The 16,690-nt window shown below is 39.4% G+C and overlaps 1 protein-coding gene across 15 annotated transcripts in view; it reads right to left on the reverse strand.

Annotated features, from left to right (window-relative positions):
• RABGAP1L (RAB GTPase activating protein 1 like) overlaps positions 1–16,690 on the reverse strand; it is a 786,378-nt gene that overhangs the window by 175,458 nt on the left and 594,230 nt on the right. For 14 of the 15 annotated variants that reach the window (XR_004181472.1, XR_004181455.1, XR_004181462.1 and 11 more), the window contains one exon: positions 8,822–8,950. Coding sequence is in view for 12 of the 15 variants with exons in the window: in XM_031661559.1 (XP_031517419.1) it covers positions 8,822–8,950 (129 nt within the window). In the remaining 3 variants the exon portion in view is untranslated. Of the gene's footprint in view, positions 1–8,821; positions 8,951–10,424; positions 10,428–16,690 lie in introns of all 15 variants that reach the window. The other variant, XM_031662347.1, reaches the window with a different exon arrangement.

A 16,690-nucleotide genomic window follows, 5' to 3' on the forward strand; every position in this document is an offset into this window, starting at 1 on the left:
CCATATTTCTCAAAGCTGTCACTTTACTGCATTCCCTTCATTCTAGATCCTGTTTAACAGAAATAATAGAAAACTTCAAATGAAATATCCTCAATTTCTTCCTCACCAAACTACAAATTCACCATTTTCCCCATCCTTCCCTTGCCTATTCCCTCCAGCTTGCAATGAAAGAAAGGTCCATTCTTTTGAGATTAATCCCTTACCTCTTCAGAGTCCTTTTTCTGTTAACGTATTTCCCTTTCTTTATTTAATCTTTAACTTTGCTCTTTCTGTGGGCTTTTCCTTCTTATTGGTAGATGAAGTGGTTTGGTCCTTGGATATCAACCGTCATCATTCTCTGAACTATAGTCACATTGGCCTTCTCCTAGTTTCTACAACTTACTATATTCTCTCCCTCTTCACAGGATTTGCATATGCTGCTTTTCAGTCTGGAATACCTTGTAATCTCAGTTCAAGAATGCATTCCCTAGATCACTGAGTCAAAGTCAGGTTCCTTTGCTCTTTGCTCTCATATATCTTTATATATCTCTTCTGAACATTTATCTCACTCTGTAAGTATACATTTATTAAGGTGATTAAATTAACACTGTGAATTCCATGAGTTCTGAGAGCATATGTGCTTTTGCTCAATCTCATATTTCTGGGGTCTATCTGGTACAATGCCTGGCATATAGTAGGTGCTCAAAGAAGAAATTAAGATTCATTGGACATTTTTTAGCATTAAAGACTCATCTTTCCCATCCTCCAAAAATCCATCTTGGTCTCAATATCCTCTTATATCTCTCTCTCATACTTACTCTCAGGCTTGCTATCTCTCTCTCTTTTTTTTTTTAGAGACAGGCAGGGTCTTGCTTTGTCACCTGGGCTGGAGTGCAATGACACAGTCATAGCTCACCGCAGCCTCCAACTCCTGGGCTCAAGCCATCCTCCCACCTCAGCCACTCGAGTTGCTAGGACTCCAGGCATGTGCCACCATGCCCAGATAATTTTGGGGGGTATTTTTGAGACAGGTCTCACTCTGTCACCCAGACTGGAGTGCAGTGGCATGATCTTAGCTCACTACAACCCACACCTCCCAAGCTCAAAAAATCCTCCCATCTCAGCCTCCTAAGTAGCCGAAACTACAGACACATGTCACCATGCCTGGCTAATTTTTCTTTTTTTTTTCTGGTAGAGATGGGGTTTCGCCATGTTGCCCAGGCTGGTCTTAAACTCCTGGGCTCAAGTGATCCACCTGTCTCAGCCTCCCAAAGTGCTGGGATTACAGGTGTGAGCCACTGCGCCTGGCCTTTTAAAATATTTTGTAGAGATGGGGGTCTCACTTTGTTGCCCAGGCTGCTCTCAAACTCCTGACTTCAAGTGATCCTCCTTCCTCGGCCTACCAAAGTGTTGGGATTACAGGTGTGAGCCACTATGCCCAGTCCAATTACTGGTTATCTCTTCCATTTTCCATCCTCTCCCCATACTAACCTTAGAAAAACAGTCTCATCTTCATTTCTCCATTTACTAACCTGCTATTTATTCCTTGAATCATTGGCTTTTATTTGTCATAACTTCACTGAAACTACTTCCATTAAGACCATTGAGGATCTCTTTTCATTAAATATTGCACAATAGCCACTTTCTACTTCTCAGTACCTTATACATGACCTCTAGGTACCACTGGCACTTGTTCAACTCCTTCCTTCTTGAAAACAAACACCTTTTCCCTTAGTGTTCACATTCATACTCTTCTGGGTTTCTTCCTGCCTTCTTAGTCTCACCAGCTTCTATTCCCTTGTCTGTATTTTACATGTGAATGCATCTATCCTCCAACCTTCTCTCTGCTCATTGTATATACTCCTCTATGAGAATTCACCCACTCCCATGGTTTCAATGCTGATGACTCCAAAATGTCTACTTTTAGCTCAGATCTCACTTCAGTATCCACCTGCCTATTGGATATTTATATCTACTTGGATATGAGTTGTGGATATGTACCACAAACTTAACATATTCAAAATTTAACTCATTATCTTTAGTGCTTATAATTTGTTCTCTTGTTTGTTTCCTTTCTCAGTGTGATTTCCACCAAGTTGCTTAAGTAAGAATCCTAAGTGCTATCACTGGCTCTCTTTATCTGCCCTGATGCTCACATCTAATCACTAAAATCTGTTAATTTTATGTCTTGAATGTCTCTGGAATTCATCCATTATTTCTTCAGCCCATTGCAAAAACTCTGGTCTCTTCTCACCTAGATGACTGCAACAGCTCCTGAAATGGTCTGTCACCTATACTGAATCTTAACCCTTTCAATCCATTCCCACACAGCAACCAGAATGACCTTCCTAACAATAACCTGATAATTTATGTCTCTTATTTTAAATCCTTCAGTGCTTGTCACTCCCCTCAGGATAAAATCCAAATTGTTTACCATGGTTTAGAAGGCTCTGCACAAGCTGGCTGGCTCCTGCTTACCTCTTTAGTCTTTTCTCTATCTATTCCCCTAACTCCCTCTCCCTCCTTGCATCCTACTCTCCAGTCATGACCTACATTCAGGTCTTGGGCAACTCCATATTTTTTTACCTATGGGCTTCTGCATATTCTCTGCATGAAACATCCTTCTCCCTGCCTTGGTACACTCCTTAACTCCTAATAATCTTTCAGGTTTCATTTTAACTGTTACTTCCTCTGAAAAGTCCTCTTGGCATAGTTCCTGGGACACAACAGGCACTCAATAAATAACTTTCCTAATTTTCTTCTTTTAGGTTAATGTCAGATTTTGCATTTTAATTTTGCTCAAATTATTTTTACTAATAAAATACAAGTGAAATAGGCTAACATATTTTAAAATGCTCTATTATAAAGCTCTACCAACAGAAAATTTGGGATGATTGTGCTTAAGAACTTTGCTACTAGTGAAGTCCATTGTAAATATGGTACTTGGAACATTATTCCAAATAAAAATCAACTTTAAAAAAAAAAAAAGACTGGACTGAGTGCAGTGGCTCATGCCTGTAATCCGAGCACTTTGGGAGGCCAAGGTGGGTGGATCACGAGGTCAGGAGATTGAGACTATCCTGGCCAACACGGTGAAACCCCGTCTCTACTAAAACACAAAAAGTTAGCCAGGCATGATGGCATGCACCTGTAGTCCCAGCTACTCGGGAGGCTGGGCAGGGGAATCGCTTGAACTGGGGAGGTGAAGGTTGTAGTGAGCAGAGATCGTGCCATTGCACTCTAGCCTGGTGACACAGCAAGACTCCATCTCAAAAAAAAAGACCCAATGGGAGTTATACCTGATGTAAATGACGAGTTGATGGGTGCAGCACACCAACATGGCACAAGTATACATATGTAACAAACCTGCACGTTATGCACATGTACCCTACAACTTAAAGTATAATCATAATAAACAAATTTAAAAAAAAAAAAAAAAAAAAAAAAAAGACCTGTTTCTTAACCTTCGGAGAATAATTTTCAGGAAAAGTTTGCATGGCCATAGAGCTAAGCTACATATGCATCTATCTGAGCTGTAAGGAGGCATAAAATACTGAATCACAAACAACCATCAAATACCTGACAGTTTCTGACCAACAGGAATGGTAATTTCATCAATTCAACCTCATACAATATAAATGGTATTGAATAAAAATATGTAGAAAACAGGTAATCAGATCAAGAATTATGAAGATTATGTGTATATGCACTTAATAAAGCTATGTATTATGAGGCCTGGTGCGGTGGTTCACGCCTGTAATCCCAACACTTTGGGAGGCCAAGGAGGGTGGATCACCAGAGGTCGGGAGTATGAGACCAGCCTGACCAACATGGAAAAACCCCATCTCTACTAAAAATACAACATTATCTGGGCATGGTGGCACATGCCTGTAATCCCAGCTACTCGGGAAGCTGAAGCAGGAGAATCACTTGAACCCAGGAGGCGGAGGTTGCAGTGAGCCGAGATGGCGCCATTGCATTACAGCCTGGGCAACAAGAGCGAAACTCCGTTTCAAAAAAAAAAAAAAAAAAAAAAGGCTATATATTATGTTACCAAGAAAAACAAAATGCTCATACGTTCATACAAAGAAATTCAAATTTCTGGTAATTCAGAGTCTCTGAAGCCAAAACCCAAATTTAAGAAGCTCTGCAATGATAGAATTTTTAACTATAAGGCAAAAATCAAATTATGTTTTTTAATACAAACTGACTCCCTGGGAAAGTACAGGATATTCATATTAGGCACTTTAAGCATCTTTTATTTAGGTCTTGATTTCAATATTGAAAGTAACCAAATGACTATTCAAAGTAAAGCCTGATGGGTCAATATGTTTTCTGATTTTAGCCTAGTTGAAACCATAGGAACAGAAGGGTATTAGAATAACCTGGAATCACATTAGTTAAATTACCAGTTTAGAAGCTATTGAAAATGTTCCTGATACTTAATGTCATGCAAGTTTTAGAAAAATAAAATTATTTATCCAATCTAATGTGCTTTATTAACAAATCTTGTTGGTACATTCACAGAAATAAACCACATACAGAGCTAACAAGTTATTTTTTGCTTGCAACTGCTGCACTATTTTAAAGTCAGTTTCAGTTTCACTGAAATCACTGGTTACAGTTCCTTAAAATTAAAGGAAAGTGATTATTTTGGGGAGTAATTCAATGGGAACATGTCCATTCAAAAAAGATACAACTATATATAACACCAACTTTGCAAACAATTTTAAAATTTTAAAAACGTGATTACTTTTGGCAGAAATTCTATCTTTAATCTTAAACAGGCTATGGATAAGGAGTTTCTTGCCTATTCCATGCCTGCAGTCACCTTTGTCCATGAATGCTTTGTCTAACACATAAGTCTCAGTCTGTAAGTCCATCATCTCCTAAAAGTTCCAACTGCCAGCATAAGCTGCTGTAATGATGGCATGATGACTCACATCCTTATCCACACATGCACTTCCATATTTATTGTAACACCTCATCGTCTACAGCCTCTCATGGGTTGTGGTAGATCAGAATGGGGAACAGGGAGGTGGTAGGAATGGTGGGACAGGTCTTGGTGTTTTTTCAAAGCTACAAGCTATTGTAAAATCGATTTAGTGGGTTGTGGTCAGCCTTTTGGTTTGGGGATTTTCTTGGGATCTGGGGAGAAGTTTAAAATAGAATAGAATACAATACAATAGGCTGGGCAATGGTGGCTCACACCTGTAATCCCAGCACATTGGGAGGCTGAGGTGATGGATTACTTGGGGTCAGGAGTTCGAGACCAGCCTGGCCGACATGGTGAAACTCTGTCTCTACTAAAAATACAAATATAGCCGGGTGTGGTGGCATATGCCTGCAGTCCCAGCTACTCGGGAGGCTGAGGCAGAAGAATTGCTTGAACCTGGGAGGTTGCAGTGAGCAGAGATTGCGCCACTGCACTCCAGCCTGGGCAACAGAATGAGACTCCATCTCGGAAAAAAAAAAAAGGAAATACAATATAATAGAACAAAAAACATCAGAGTGCCTCAGTGTAAGGGTAAGTATCTCTTCAGTTATGTTTGTATATAAGTACGTACATATAGTCACAGTCTTGACATAAAAGCAACCAAAATCTAGGTCTTGGTTTAAAGACAATTTTAGACCTTTGGATTGGAGACCCACATTCTAGTCCCAGCACAATCCCAGCCCAATACTGGACTACTCGTGTCTTCCTTCTTCCAGTTTCACCTCATATCTGCCTCACAATCATTCACTCTACAATTGTATGTTATAAATGAAATGGTGTCCTGTGGATACTGTCTTAAATACCCAAGAAAAAGGCATTCTCCTTAGACAATGCAAAGAAAACCCTACAAAAAAACTATTAAAACATATTAAATTATTAAACATTTTAAATTATTGAAACCACATTAAAAGCTTTAAAAATATTCATATTTCCCTATTCATGTCCAAAAACATTTATTCTGGTTGTACCCAGCACTTCCCTTCCAGGAACAGTCCATTTTGATTATATTTTGAACTTGTTTTCTAACATTTTATGCTTCTCCATCTCTCAGATCCCATGTTTCTGGACTGATAATAACTAGCCACCTCCAGGAACTTCATAAATTATGTTGGAGAAAAAATTTTTCCCTATACATTTCATGTTTTTCAATTGTTTTCCCGGTTTTTTTTGTTGTTGTTGTTGTTGTCCTCAGTGACTTGCCAATGCTCTGAGATTTCCCTTAAAAACCTTTAACTTTTCACCTTACCTGTACCTCTTATTTCTCCACTCTTATATTCTTAGAAATAAATATTTTATTTTAAAGGATGCCTACAGCATTGACCCAATTTACAATACTTCTCTCTGGCATCTTCAAAACAATCAGTTGGCTGAAGCCTACCTTTCAAATTCACCACCCACAAAATTCAGTCAAAGGCATCATGCCCACTAGAATATACTTTCTTTTTTTAATTTTTTTTTGAGATGGAGTCTCGCTCTGTCGCCCAGACTGGAGCGCAGTGGCCGGATCTCAGCTCACTGCAAGCTCCGCCTCCCGGGTTCATGCCATTCTCCTGCCTCAGCCTCCCGAGTAGCGGGGACTACAGGTGCCCGCCACCTCGCCCGGCTAATTTTTTGCATATTTAGTAGAGACGGGGTTTCACCGTGTTAGCCAGGATAGTCTCGATCTCCTGACCTCATGATCCGCCCGTCTCGGCCTCCCAAAGTGCTGGGATTACAGGCTTGAGCCACCGCACCCGGCCTAGAATATACTTTCAAAGTTACAAATAAATGTGGTTTAGACTTTGGCCAAATAAAACAACCAGTCGTGAAGGCTTTCAAGAGTTTTCATTTCAGAATGAAAACTTCAGAAATCCATCTTTCTTACGATAGCTTTGGAAAATGATCTCTTTGAATATAAAGCTCACTTGAAAGACAAAATAATTTTTTTCTGCCCAGTTACTTACTTTCAGTGTTGAACTGTACTTTTTAACATTTATAATTTGCTTTAAATTCAAAATAATTGTGTTACACAAAAAAATGTTACAGTGGCTCTGGTACCTAAAAGAAGTCTGGTCAAAGTACCTTTGAAGTAATATGCTTAATACACTGATGGTGACTCTTATCTCTTAGTTGCGTAGTTCAAAATTCGTGCAATCATTTTAACTCTTCTTTTCTTCTCACACTCACATTTAATATATCATGAAATCTTTTTGGTTCTCTTTCAAAAATACCCAGGTTCCAACCATCTCCATCTCCACTCCATCTCCATCTCTGTCTCCACTGTTAACACCCTGGTTCAGTCTATCATCTCTCAAGAGGATTACTCCAAAATCTCCTGTCTGATGTCCCTACCTCTCTTACCTTCCTACGGTTGTTTTTAACAAAATAGCCATTGTGATCCTTTAAAAACCTCAGACAGATCATATCACTGCTCCACTAAAAACTCTGCAAGAGCTCCCTGCTTCGCTCAAAGTAAAGCCTAAATGCTTACAATGGTCTACATTTTCTGGCTCTTTGTGAGCATTCCTACTACTCCCATTTCATTGACTTCACTCCAGCTGCATGAGTGAAGTCAAGCCCACCCAGGCATGAGACAGTCTCTGGGCCTTTCAACTGGCTGTTGCCTCTGCCTAGAAAGCTTTTCCCCGGGACGTCTCCATGACTAATCTTTCATCTCCTTTGTTGACTCAGTGAGGTCCATGCTGACTATCTAATAACAATCATAACCTTTGCTCCCCACCAATCCAATTTCCCTTTATCTTCTCCTACTCTTTTTTTTTCACAGCTGTTTATCACCTTCTAACATGTTAAATAAATAATATATTTATTATGTTGCTTATTTTCTGTTTCCTTCTGCAAGAATGTAAAGTCCCTAAGACCAGGATCTCTGTTTGTTTAGGAAAACAATTTATATTTATGTTATGGTTGGGTAAAAAGATACCTTGGCATATTGTAGAGGTATAAGAATTAGCATCAGTAAATTGGTTCCAAATATTTTAAGAATGCTCTCTCACCTTAATACTACAACTTTCTGGAAAGAGTTTTCTTTCTTTTTTTTTTTTTTTTGAGACGGAGTCTCGCTTGTCGCCCAGGCTGGAGTGCAGTGGCCGGATCTCGGCTCACTGCAAGCTCCGCCTCCCGGGTTCACGCCATTCTCCGGCCTCAGCCTCCCGAGCAGCTGGGACTACAGGCGCCCGCCACCTCGCCCGGCTAGTTTTTTGTATTTCTTAGTAGAGACGGGGTTTCACCGTGTTAGCCAGGATGGTCTCGATCTCCTGACCTCGTGATCCACCCGTCTCGGCCTCCCAAAGTGCTGGGATTACAGGCTTGAGCCACCGCGCCCGGCCGGAAAGAGTTTTCAATTTCAAATTGATTTATAAAATGTGTTTAGTTTTATCAGACATGTGACAATGTATCCAGAGATATTTGGCAGGTGTGGGATGGGAATGGGCAGATCAAGACTCAAATTTTCCAAGTCCCTTAGAGAAATGAAAGCATTGCCTAAGAAATCTTTTCTTGCTTTGTCCTAAATAATCTTAAAACAGATGGCAAAAGCTAAATACTAAGTCTGCTTCCATGGAAACCACTATCACAGCAGCCCACTCTAGAGCCCCACCTATGAGATAAATGTTTGTCTTCCTATTGTTATAATCTAAGCCTGCCAACTTTCACTCTAAGTCCTACTAGAAAGTACAGCTACTATACACATATTAGCCTGGCAAACACATCTGGGAGAAACCAATTCATACACAATCTAACCTTAAACATAATCAAACCTTGCAACATATAAAATTTTTTTTACATAATTTGCTGTATTATTCCGCACTCATATTTTACCTTTATTATATAAAAACTCATGTGTCTTACTTTAATATTGCAAGCCTGCTCCATCAGTCTTCTTGCATTTTCCTCTGCCCTGTATCTCTTTGGAAGCTGAACTCTAAAGAACTTTAAAGCACCTTCAAAATCAGCCTGCAGAAGGTCTTCCTTTGAAGTCTGCAAAATAATAAAGAATCATCATTACATTTCATCCTGCTTTGAGGACAAATATATTTCAAAAATAATTTACATTTTCTTGAATATACTTTTATAGTTAAGATCTAAGTTAATTCAAACATTTTAAGAAGATATTTCTAACATTTCAATATTTAGATGGTACTGCTATCAGCTGAAATAAATCACCATAAATCATAGAAGCAATCTAAGAGTTAATTAACAAACTAACATACTGAATTTATATTAGCTGAAAATTAGAATGATGGTTTCTGGCAAAGCTTACCATGTTACAGTTCTGAGAAAAGAATAAATCTAAAAAAGGAAAAGAAACTGAACTCAAGGACTAATCTGTGACTTCAGCTCAATGAACATTTTAAGGATATTATTAAAAAGCTGGCTGAAGACATAGAAAATATAATCAAAATACATCAGAATTACACAATAAACACCTAATGGGAAGATGGCTTTTCAACTAATGACAGCAGCAGTTCAAGTGAAAAGAATAGGAAATTGATCCCATACCTTGAAGAAGGCTACGAAAAAGTAAATGAAACAAAACACCTAACTACTGAACTCTTATGAAAACTATTGTTTACCAAATTTACTACTTCAAAAAATAAAAAAAAAACACTTGGAAATAAATATATCTGTGTGCAGAAAAAAGACTAAAAAGAAAACAAAATGTTTATCTGTAAAGTGGAATCATGGGTTACCATTTATTTTTACTTTACTTGAGACAGGGTCTCCTTCTGTTGCCCAGGTGGGAGTGCATAGTGCAATCATGGCTCCCTGCAACCTCAACCTCCCAGGCTCAAGTGATCCTCCCGCCTCAGCCTCCTGAGTAGATGGAACTACAGGCACACACCACCACACCCAGCTACTTGTAATTGTTTTTTTATAGAGATGGGGGTCTCACTCTGTTTCCCAAGCTGTTAACTCCTGGCCTCAGGGTATCTTGCCACCTCAGCCTCCCAAAGTGCTGGGATTACAGGCGTGGGTCACTGTACCCTGCAGGTTATTTTTTTCATTATATTTTGTTATACTTTCTGTATAACGCTTTTATAATAAGAAAGACAATAAATATTTTAATAAACAGCTATAAACAACTTTCACAAACACTGTGATACATATAGATTTAGGAAGATCAGTATATAGAAGCCAAAAACAAATTAGATGTTTTACAGTCAGTAATTAATAGTCAAAAACTTCAACAATTAAAAAAAGCACCCAGAAATCACATAACTATATGCTATGTCAAAATATTACTTTATTTAAATTTAAATGTAAAGCTGATTAAAGACTGCACTGAAAAAGTAGGCAGCAGGCCAGAGAAATTCCTGCTTGTAACAGGGTCTCAGTTTTCGTCATCACCACCCTGGTCCAAGTCATTATCATGACTAGCAAGACATGTAGTCCAATCTTAGCAACATCTTGTAATCTACATTTTGGCTCCAATATAAGATCTGAGTGAGACCTTCTCTGAGCACTTAAATTCTTCCTCCCAGCCCATTCCCCACTAATTCACTTTCCAGTTTTACATCTGTTCCCCTTCTTCCCCTCTCTGTCTGTCTTTTTCACTGCTATATCCACAGCAACAAGAACAATGACCAGAATATAGGAGGCACTCAATTAAAATTTGTAACAGAATAAATGAATGAAATCTACTTTCATCTCTCTTTTGCTACAGTTTGCTTCCCTTTCCCCCTGCCCTTTAAACAGAAATGTGAAAGAAAAGAACATATTCACACCAGACAGTTTCACAAAGGTCCACAAATTAGTAATCAAACAATGGAGCTAGGCTAACAGTAGTAATGAAAAAACAAAAAACTCCAGTATATCTCAGATTTCTCTTTCCTCATAAATATACAGATGCGATAGCAACAAGTAGTGGAGAATGCTTAGCATGCTCTCAACTCACCTTAACTTAGTTGGAAAAGGCAGTTACTGGAAACAACTTCAGTCTGAAGAGAGCCTTTCTAACTAAAATACCAATTGCTGAATTATGGGGGAAAGCATCCAGCTACCAATTCTACCAGACATACCACACATCCCTAGCCTTCCTTTTTCATGTATAATACCAGTGCTGATGATTAGCTCTCTGGTAATGGTTTGGACAATTCCAGACAAACTGCTTCCAGGGTTTGTAGAGAAACAGGATTAACCCTTTCTTCACTACTGAAAGTCCTCTGAAGGCACCTCTTCTATTTTTAGTGCAATTAACCTCTAGTTACCTGGAAACAGATGCCCCAAAATGGTGATGGGCAATCTCTTCTCTGCAGACAGTAGCACAGTTATCTAATTTTCTAATATTGCCAAGGCCTAATTTCAAATCCAGCCTTTTAGCACACACAAAGGCAGATGGATAGGGATCAAGAATGAGGAATCCTATGTTCTCACACACTGGACCTCTGGTCAAGCAGGGATGGCCATGTAGGCAGAGATGCTGCTTGGGAGAGGCCAATAGTCTCAGGGAGGGTACAGCAATGAGGTTCCCACCAGGGTGGGGCTGAAGCCCAACTCAGCTTGAGTCTCTGGACACAAGAAGCCAGAGTTCCCTGTGGCTGTCCTTTCCTAGACATTGTTGGTGTTGATATTCCTTCATATCACATGGATCGCCCAGCTCAGTTAAGCTCAAGAAGAGAGATCTGGCAACCATGGGGCAGGGAGGCTCAAGTATACAAAGGTGTGAAAACTGCATCTTATTCAATTTGCTAACCTCGGCCTCTGGAGTACTTGACACATTAAAGGTACTCAAGGTTGCAAAGAATGTAATAAATTCATTTTAATTTCAATTTTGGCAAACTTGCAGTGCTATGTAAGTTTTCCCATTTTAAAAATGGGAATATCTTTAATCACAAGTATTTGAGAATGAGGCCATGCTTGGTGGCTCACACTCGTAATCCCAGCACTTTGGGAGGCTGAGGCAGGTGGATCACTTGAGGTCAGGGGTTCGAGACCAGCCTGACCAATACAGTGAAACTCCATCTCTACTAAAAATATAAAACAAAATTAGCCAGGCGTGGTGGCTCATGCCTGTAATCCCAGCTATCTGGGAGGCTGAGGCAGGAGAATCACTTGAACCCAAGAGGTGGAGGTTGCAGAGAGCCGAGATTGCGCCATTGCATTCCAGCCTGGGCAACAAGAGTGAAACTCTGTCTCAAACACACACACACACACACACACACACACACAAGTACTTGAAAATGAACTAATTTAAGGCATAAGAACGCATCTTTTGAGCTCCAAAAGAAATATAAGGGGTGATAGTATCTGTGTTGCTCAAACACACTCAAAAATAGATATCTTAGTGGCTAAAAGCAGTACCTTGCTCTCACTGATTTTTTGTTTGTTTGTTTTTTGTTTTTTGAGACAGGGCCTCGATTTGTTGCCCAGGCTGGAGTGCAATGGTGCAATATAGCTCACTGCAGCCTCAAACTCCTGAGCTCAAGAGACCTTCCTGCCTTAGGCTCCTGAGTAGCTAGGACTACATGCGTGTGCCACCATGCCAGCTATGTATTAATATATATTTTTTTGGCTGGGCGCAGTGGCTCATGCCTGTAATCCCAGGACTTTGGGAGGCTGAGATGGGCGGATCACGATGTCAGGAGATCAAGACCATCCTGGCTAACACAGTGAAACCCCATCTCTACTAAAAATACAAAAAAAAAAATTAGCCAAGTATGGTGGCAGGCACCTGTAGTCCCAGCTACTCGGGAGGCTGAGACAGAATGGCGTGATCCCAGGAGGTGGAGCGTGCAGCGAGCCGAGATCACACCATGGCACTCCAGCCTGGGCGATAGAGCGAGACTCCATCTCAAAAAGAAAAAAAAAAAAATTTTTTTTTTGGTTGTTGTTTTGTTTTGTTTTTGGTAGAGATGGGGGTCTCGCTATGTTGCACAGGCTGATCTCAAACTCCTGGCCTTAGGCAGTCCTCCCACCTAGGCCTCCCAAAGTGTTGGGAATACAGATGTGAACCGCTGTGCTTGGCCTCATTGATATTTTTAATTCCATAAAGTGGGCAGTCTAAATTGTAAGAACTTATATTCTTCTTATGCGCTACAATACACCTAATTTCATTGTGAATGAAAACAAAAACACCAGTAAGCAAAAAACACATAAAACAAAAACCTTGCTTGCCAGTATTCTAGAAGACAACCTGTAGTTAGTCCTACTTTGATTCTAATGGGTTTTTTCCTCCAATTTTCTATCTTTGAGAGACTTCCATAATCATTAAGTATCACCTCAAATGCCTTTGTAATGCCATAAGCAGATTATAAGCTTACAGAGATAACTCTCCATTTGCTGACAACTGTATCTAAAAGGTTTTTCCCTCTACAATCCAGGGACAGACACTTCTTGTTCTGCAAAGATTTGGATGTTTCACTAAGAACTTATCAAAAGTTGTTTGGCTTTTTTTTTTTTAAAGAATACTTTTTCAATCATAAATCGTACATATGTATGTGTATTGTCCACATGGTGGGGTCATGCAATTTTTCTTGATTACATATTCATGGCCCAAAATAAAAATTTTTTTAAAAGCCTAACATAAGGTCTAACTACAGAGATAAACATAATTAATATTTTATTACATTATTTATAGTCCTTTCCCCCATCATTACATACATATCTTACACATATTTAACAAAATTTGAATCATCCTGTACATATTATTTTGTTAAATATATGTGCTTTACAGACCGGGTACAGTGGCTCACACCTGTAATCCCAGCATTTTGGGAGGCCAAGGCGGGTGGATCACTTTGAGGTCAGGAGTTTGAGACCAGCCTGGTCAACATGGTGAAGCCCTATATCTACTAAAAATACAAAAATTAGCTGGGCGTGATGACACGCGCCTGTAATCCCAGCTACTCTGGAGGCTGAGGCAGGAGGATTGCTTGAACCCGGGACATGGAGGCTGCAGTGAGCTGATACTGCACCACTGCACTCCGGCCTGGGTGACAGAGTGAGACTCTGTCTCAAAATAAATAAATAAATAAGCTTTATGAATGTCAAGCATTAATGTAATGTTGTTAGTCTAAAACATAAGTAGCAGTGCTGTTTATGAAAATAAAACATGGCTTCAACCAGGGTTCCAGAACCAGTTCTCACCATCCTAGTACTACTATCTCACCATCCTAGTACTAATTATTGTTATTATTGTTGTTACTCTTTTAGAGACAGGGTCTTGCTCTGTCATCCAGTCTGGAGTGCATTAACTCAATCAGAGCTCACTAGAGCCTCAAACTCCTGGGCTTAAGCAATCCTCCTGCATCAGCCTTCCTAGTAGCTTGGACTGCAGGCATGCGCCACCACACCTGGCAAATTTGTTTTTTTTTTGTTTGTTTGTCTGTTTTACAGATGGGGTCTTGCTATGTTGCCCAGACTGGTTTTTAACTCCTGGTCTCAAGCCATTCTCCTGCTTCAGCCTTCCTAGTAGCTATGATTACAGGAGTGAGTTACCACACCTGCACACATACTAATTATTAATGAGCTGGCTATGCAGATAATTAGTGCTTATAATTGAGTTTATAATTGTAGGAATACTAAGCCCTTACCCTGACAATGAAGAGGCTTAACGCATGATCTTGTGATCATAAGATCTATGCTTTAAAAATGTACCCCTAAAAGGCAAACTAATACTTCGAAAGCCAAACCAAGTACTCAAAATAGGTTGTGCTGGCTTCTGGTTTACAATTATACATCTGTGCTCACTGTACAAAATCCTTTCCCGCTAGAAAAACTGACTTAAACTGGAAAGGCTGTTCTTCAACTGGGAAATTCTTAGAGCTTTTCTATTTTGCTTTCAGAACAATGGCGAGGGAAGAGTAAAATAATGAAAACGCAACTCCTTTCCCAACATTAGTTAAGTAATGTTAGCCAGAAGATAATATGAACAGGATTTAGACAATTTGAATAAGCAAAGGCATGTTTTCTTCCCTTGGAAATAAAGAAAATAACTCTACCAGCTTTTACATAAGAACTAACAGGCCGGGCGCGGTGGCTCACACCTATAATCCCAGCACTTTGGGAATCTGAGGAGAGTGAATCACTTGAGGTCAGGTGTTTGAAACCAGCCTGATCAACATGGCAAAAACCCCATCTCTACTGATAATATAAAAATTAGCTGGGCGTGGTGGCACATGCCTGTAGTCCCAGCTATTTGGGAGGCTGAGGCAGGAGAATTGCACGAACCCAGGAGGTGGAGGCTGCAGTGAGCCGATATCACACCACTGCACTTCAGCCTGGGCAACAGAGTGAGACTTTGGCTCCAAAAATAAAATAAAATAAAGTAAGAACTAATAAAGGATAACTTTTTGAAATTAGTGGCTCTACTAAACAACCATCTTTTTGCTCCCTGAGCTTTCTGACAAATCCTTTTAAATAATATGAACCATGTTTACCAATTACATTTCAAAGGTGACATTATTTCTTTCTTCATTTGAATAGAACTATATAAAAAGATAAAAGTAAAGTCATTTAAACAAGTCCTACTCCTTTTTCCTTTCAAGTAGGTAGGAAGAAATACCCAGAGGGAAAGGTAAGTAGAATGTTAATGTAAGTATCCTTTGCACTTACCCCAGTGATGTGAATTAAGCAAATTGCCTGGCACACAATAGATATCGACATAAATTTGTTCCATGAATTTATTAAGGCTCCACTTAAAGCATATCCAGTATTCAAAAGTCAAGATGTATAAAATGGAAATTACGGAATATATTTAGGACTTATTTTTATATAAAAATTGATTTTTAGATTTTTTGGGGGTATCAGAAGTATACATGGCAACTTCTGCATTTGGGTTTTTAACTTCTGTTATAAGTTGTAATCTCTCTTTAAAGAGCAATCCTTGCAGTTGTTAACAACAGAGGTAAAAGGGGAAGACATAATTCTCCTCTGCTCTTTCATCCTTCCTTAAAATTAATGTTTTAAGAAAGTCCACAAAGTTAAAAACAAACAAGATTGTGATGCAATTTATCAGCATAAGAAATCTGATCAAAACAAAACCTTAAAATGGCTATTAAAAGGGACAGCTAGATCATTTGCGTATGTATAATCAACCCTCCTTCGATTCACTGTGGAAAATGAGTAGCTGTATTCAAACTCTAGCTAACACTAATTTTAACATATAACGGTCTGATAACTTCTTATGGCATATAAGTAGCAAAAATTAAAAATCCAGAGGGAGGCCGGGCATGGTAGCTCACACCTATAATCCCAACACTTTGGAAGGCCAAGCTGGAGAGACCGCTTGAGCTCAGGAGTTTTAGAGCAGCCTTGGCAAGAATTTCCCAGGTGAAGAACAGCCTTTCAAGTTTTGTAGAGATGAGATGAAACCTCATCTCTACAAAAAATACAAAAATTAGCCAGGCATGGTGGGGGGCGCCTGTAGTCCCAGCTACTCAGGAGGCTGAGGTGGGAGGATTGCCTGAGACTGGGAGGTGGGGCTTGCAGTGAACCAAAAATCACACCACTGCACTCCAGCCTGGGTGACTGAGACCCTATCTCAAAAAAAAAAGAAAAAAAAGAAAAAAAAAAATCCAGAGGGAAAAGGGGAGATTCTGAACACGAGTAAAGTCAAAGTTTCTCCTTCTCCAAATATCACACACTTACAGAGTATGGACTCTGGCCACATGCCACTGCTGATACCATTTTCAATGTGTTTTTCCCACTGAAAAATTCAGTGCAAGAGTATCACATTTTAAGGTGATATTTATTTATTTATTTATTTATTTATTTATT

Source organism: Papio anubis, chromosome 1 (genome assembly GCF_008728515.1).
Source record: "Papio anubis isolate 15944 chromosome 1, Panubis1.0, whole genome shotgun sequence".
Taxonomy (NCBI): domain Eukaryota; kingdom Metazoa; phylum Chordata; class Mammalia; order Primates; family Cercopithecidae; genus Papio; species Papio anubis.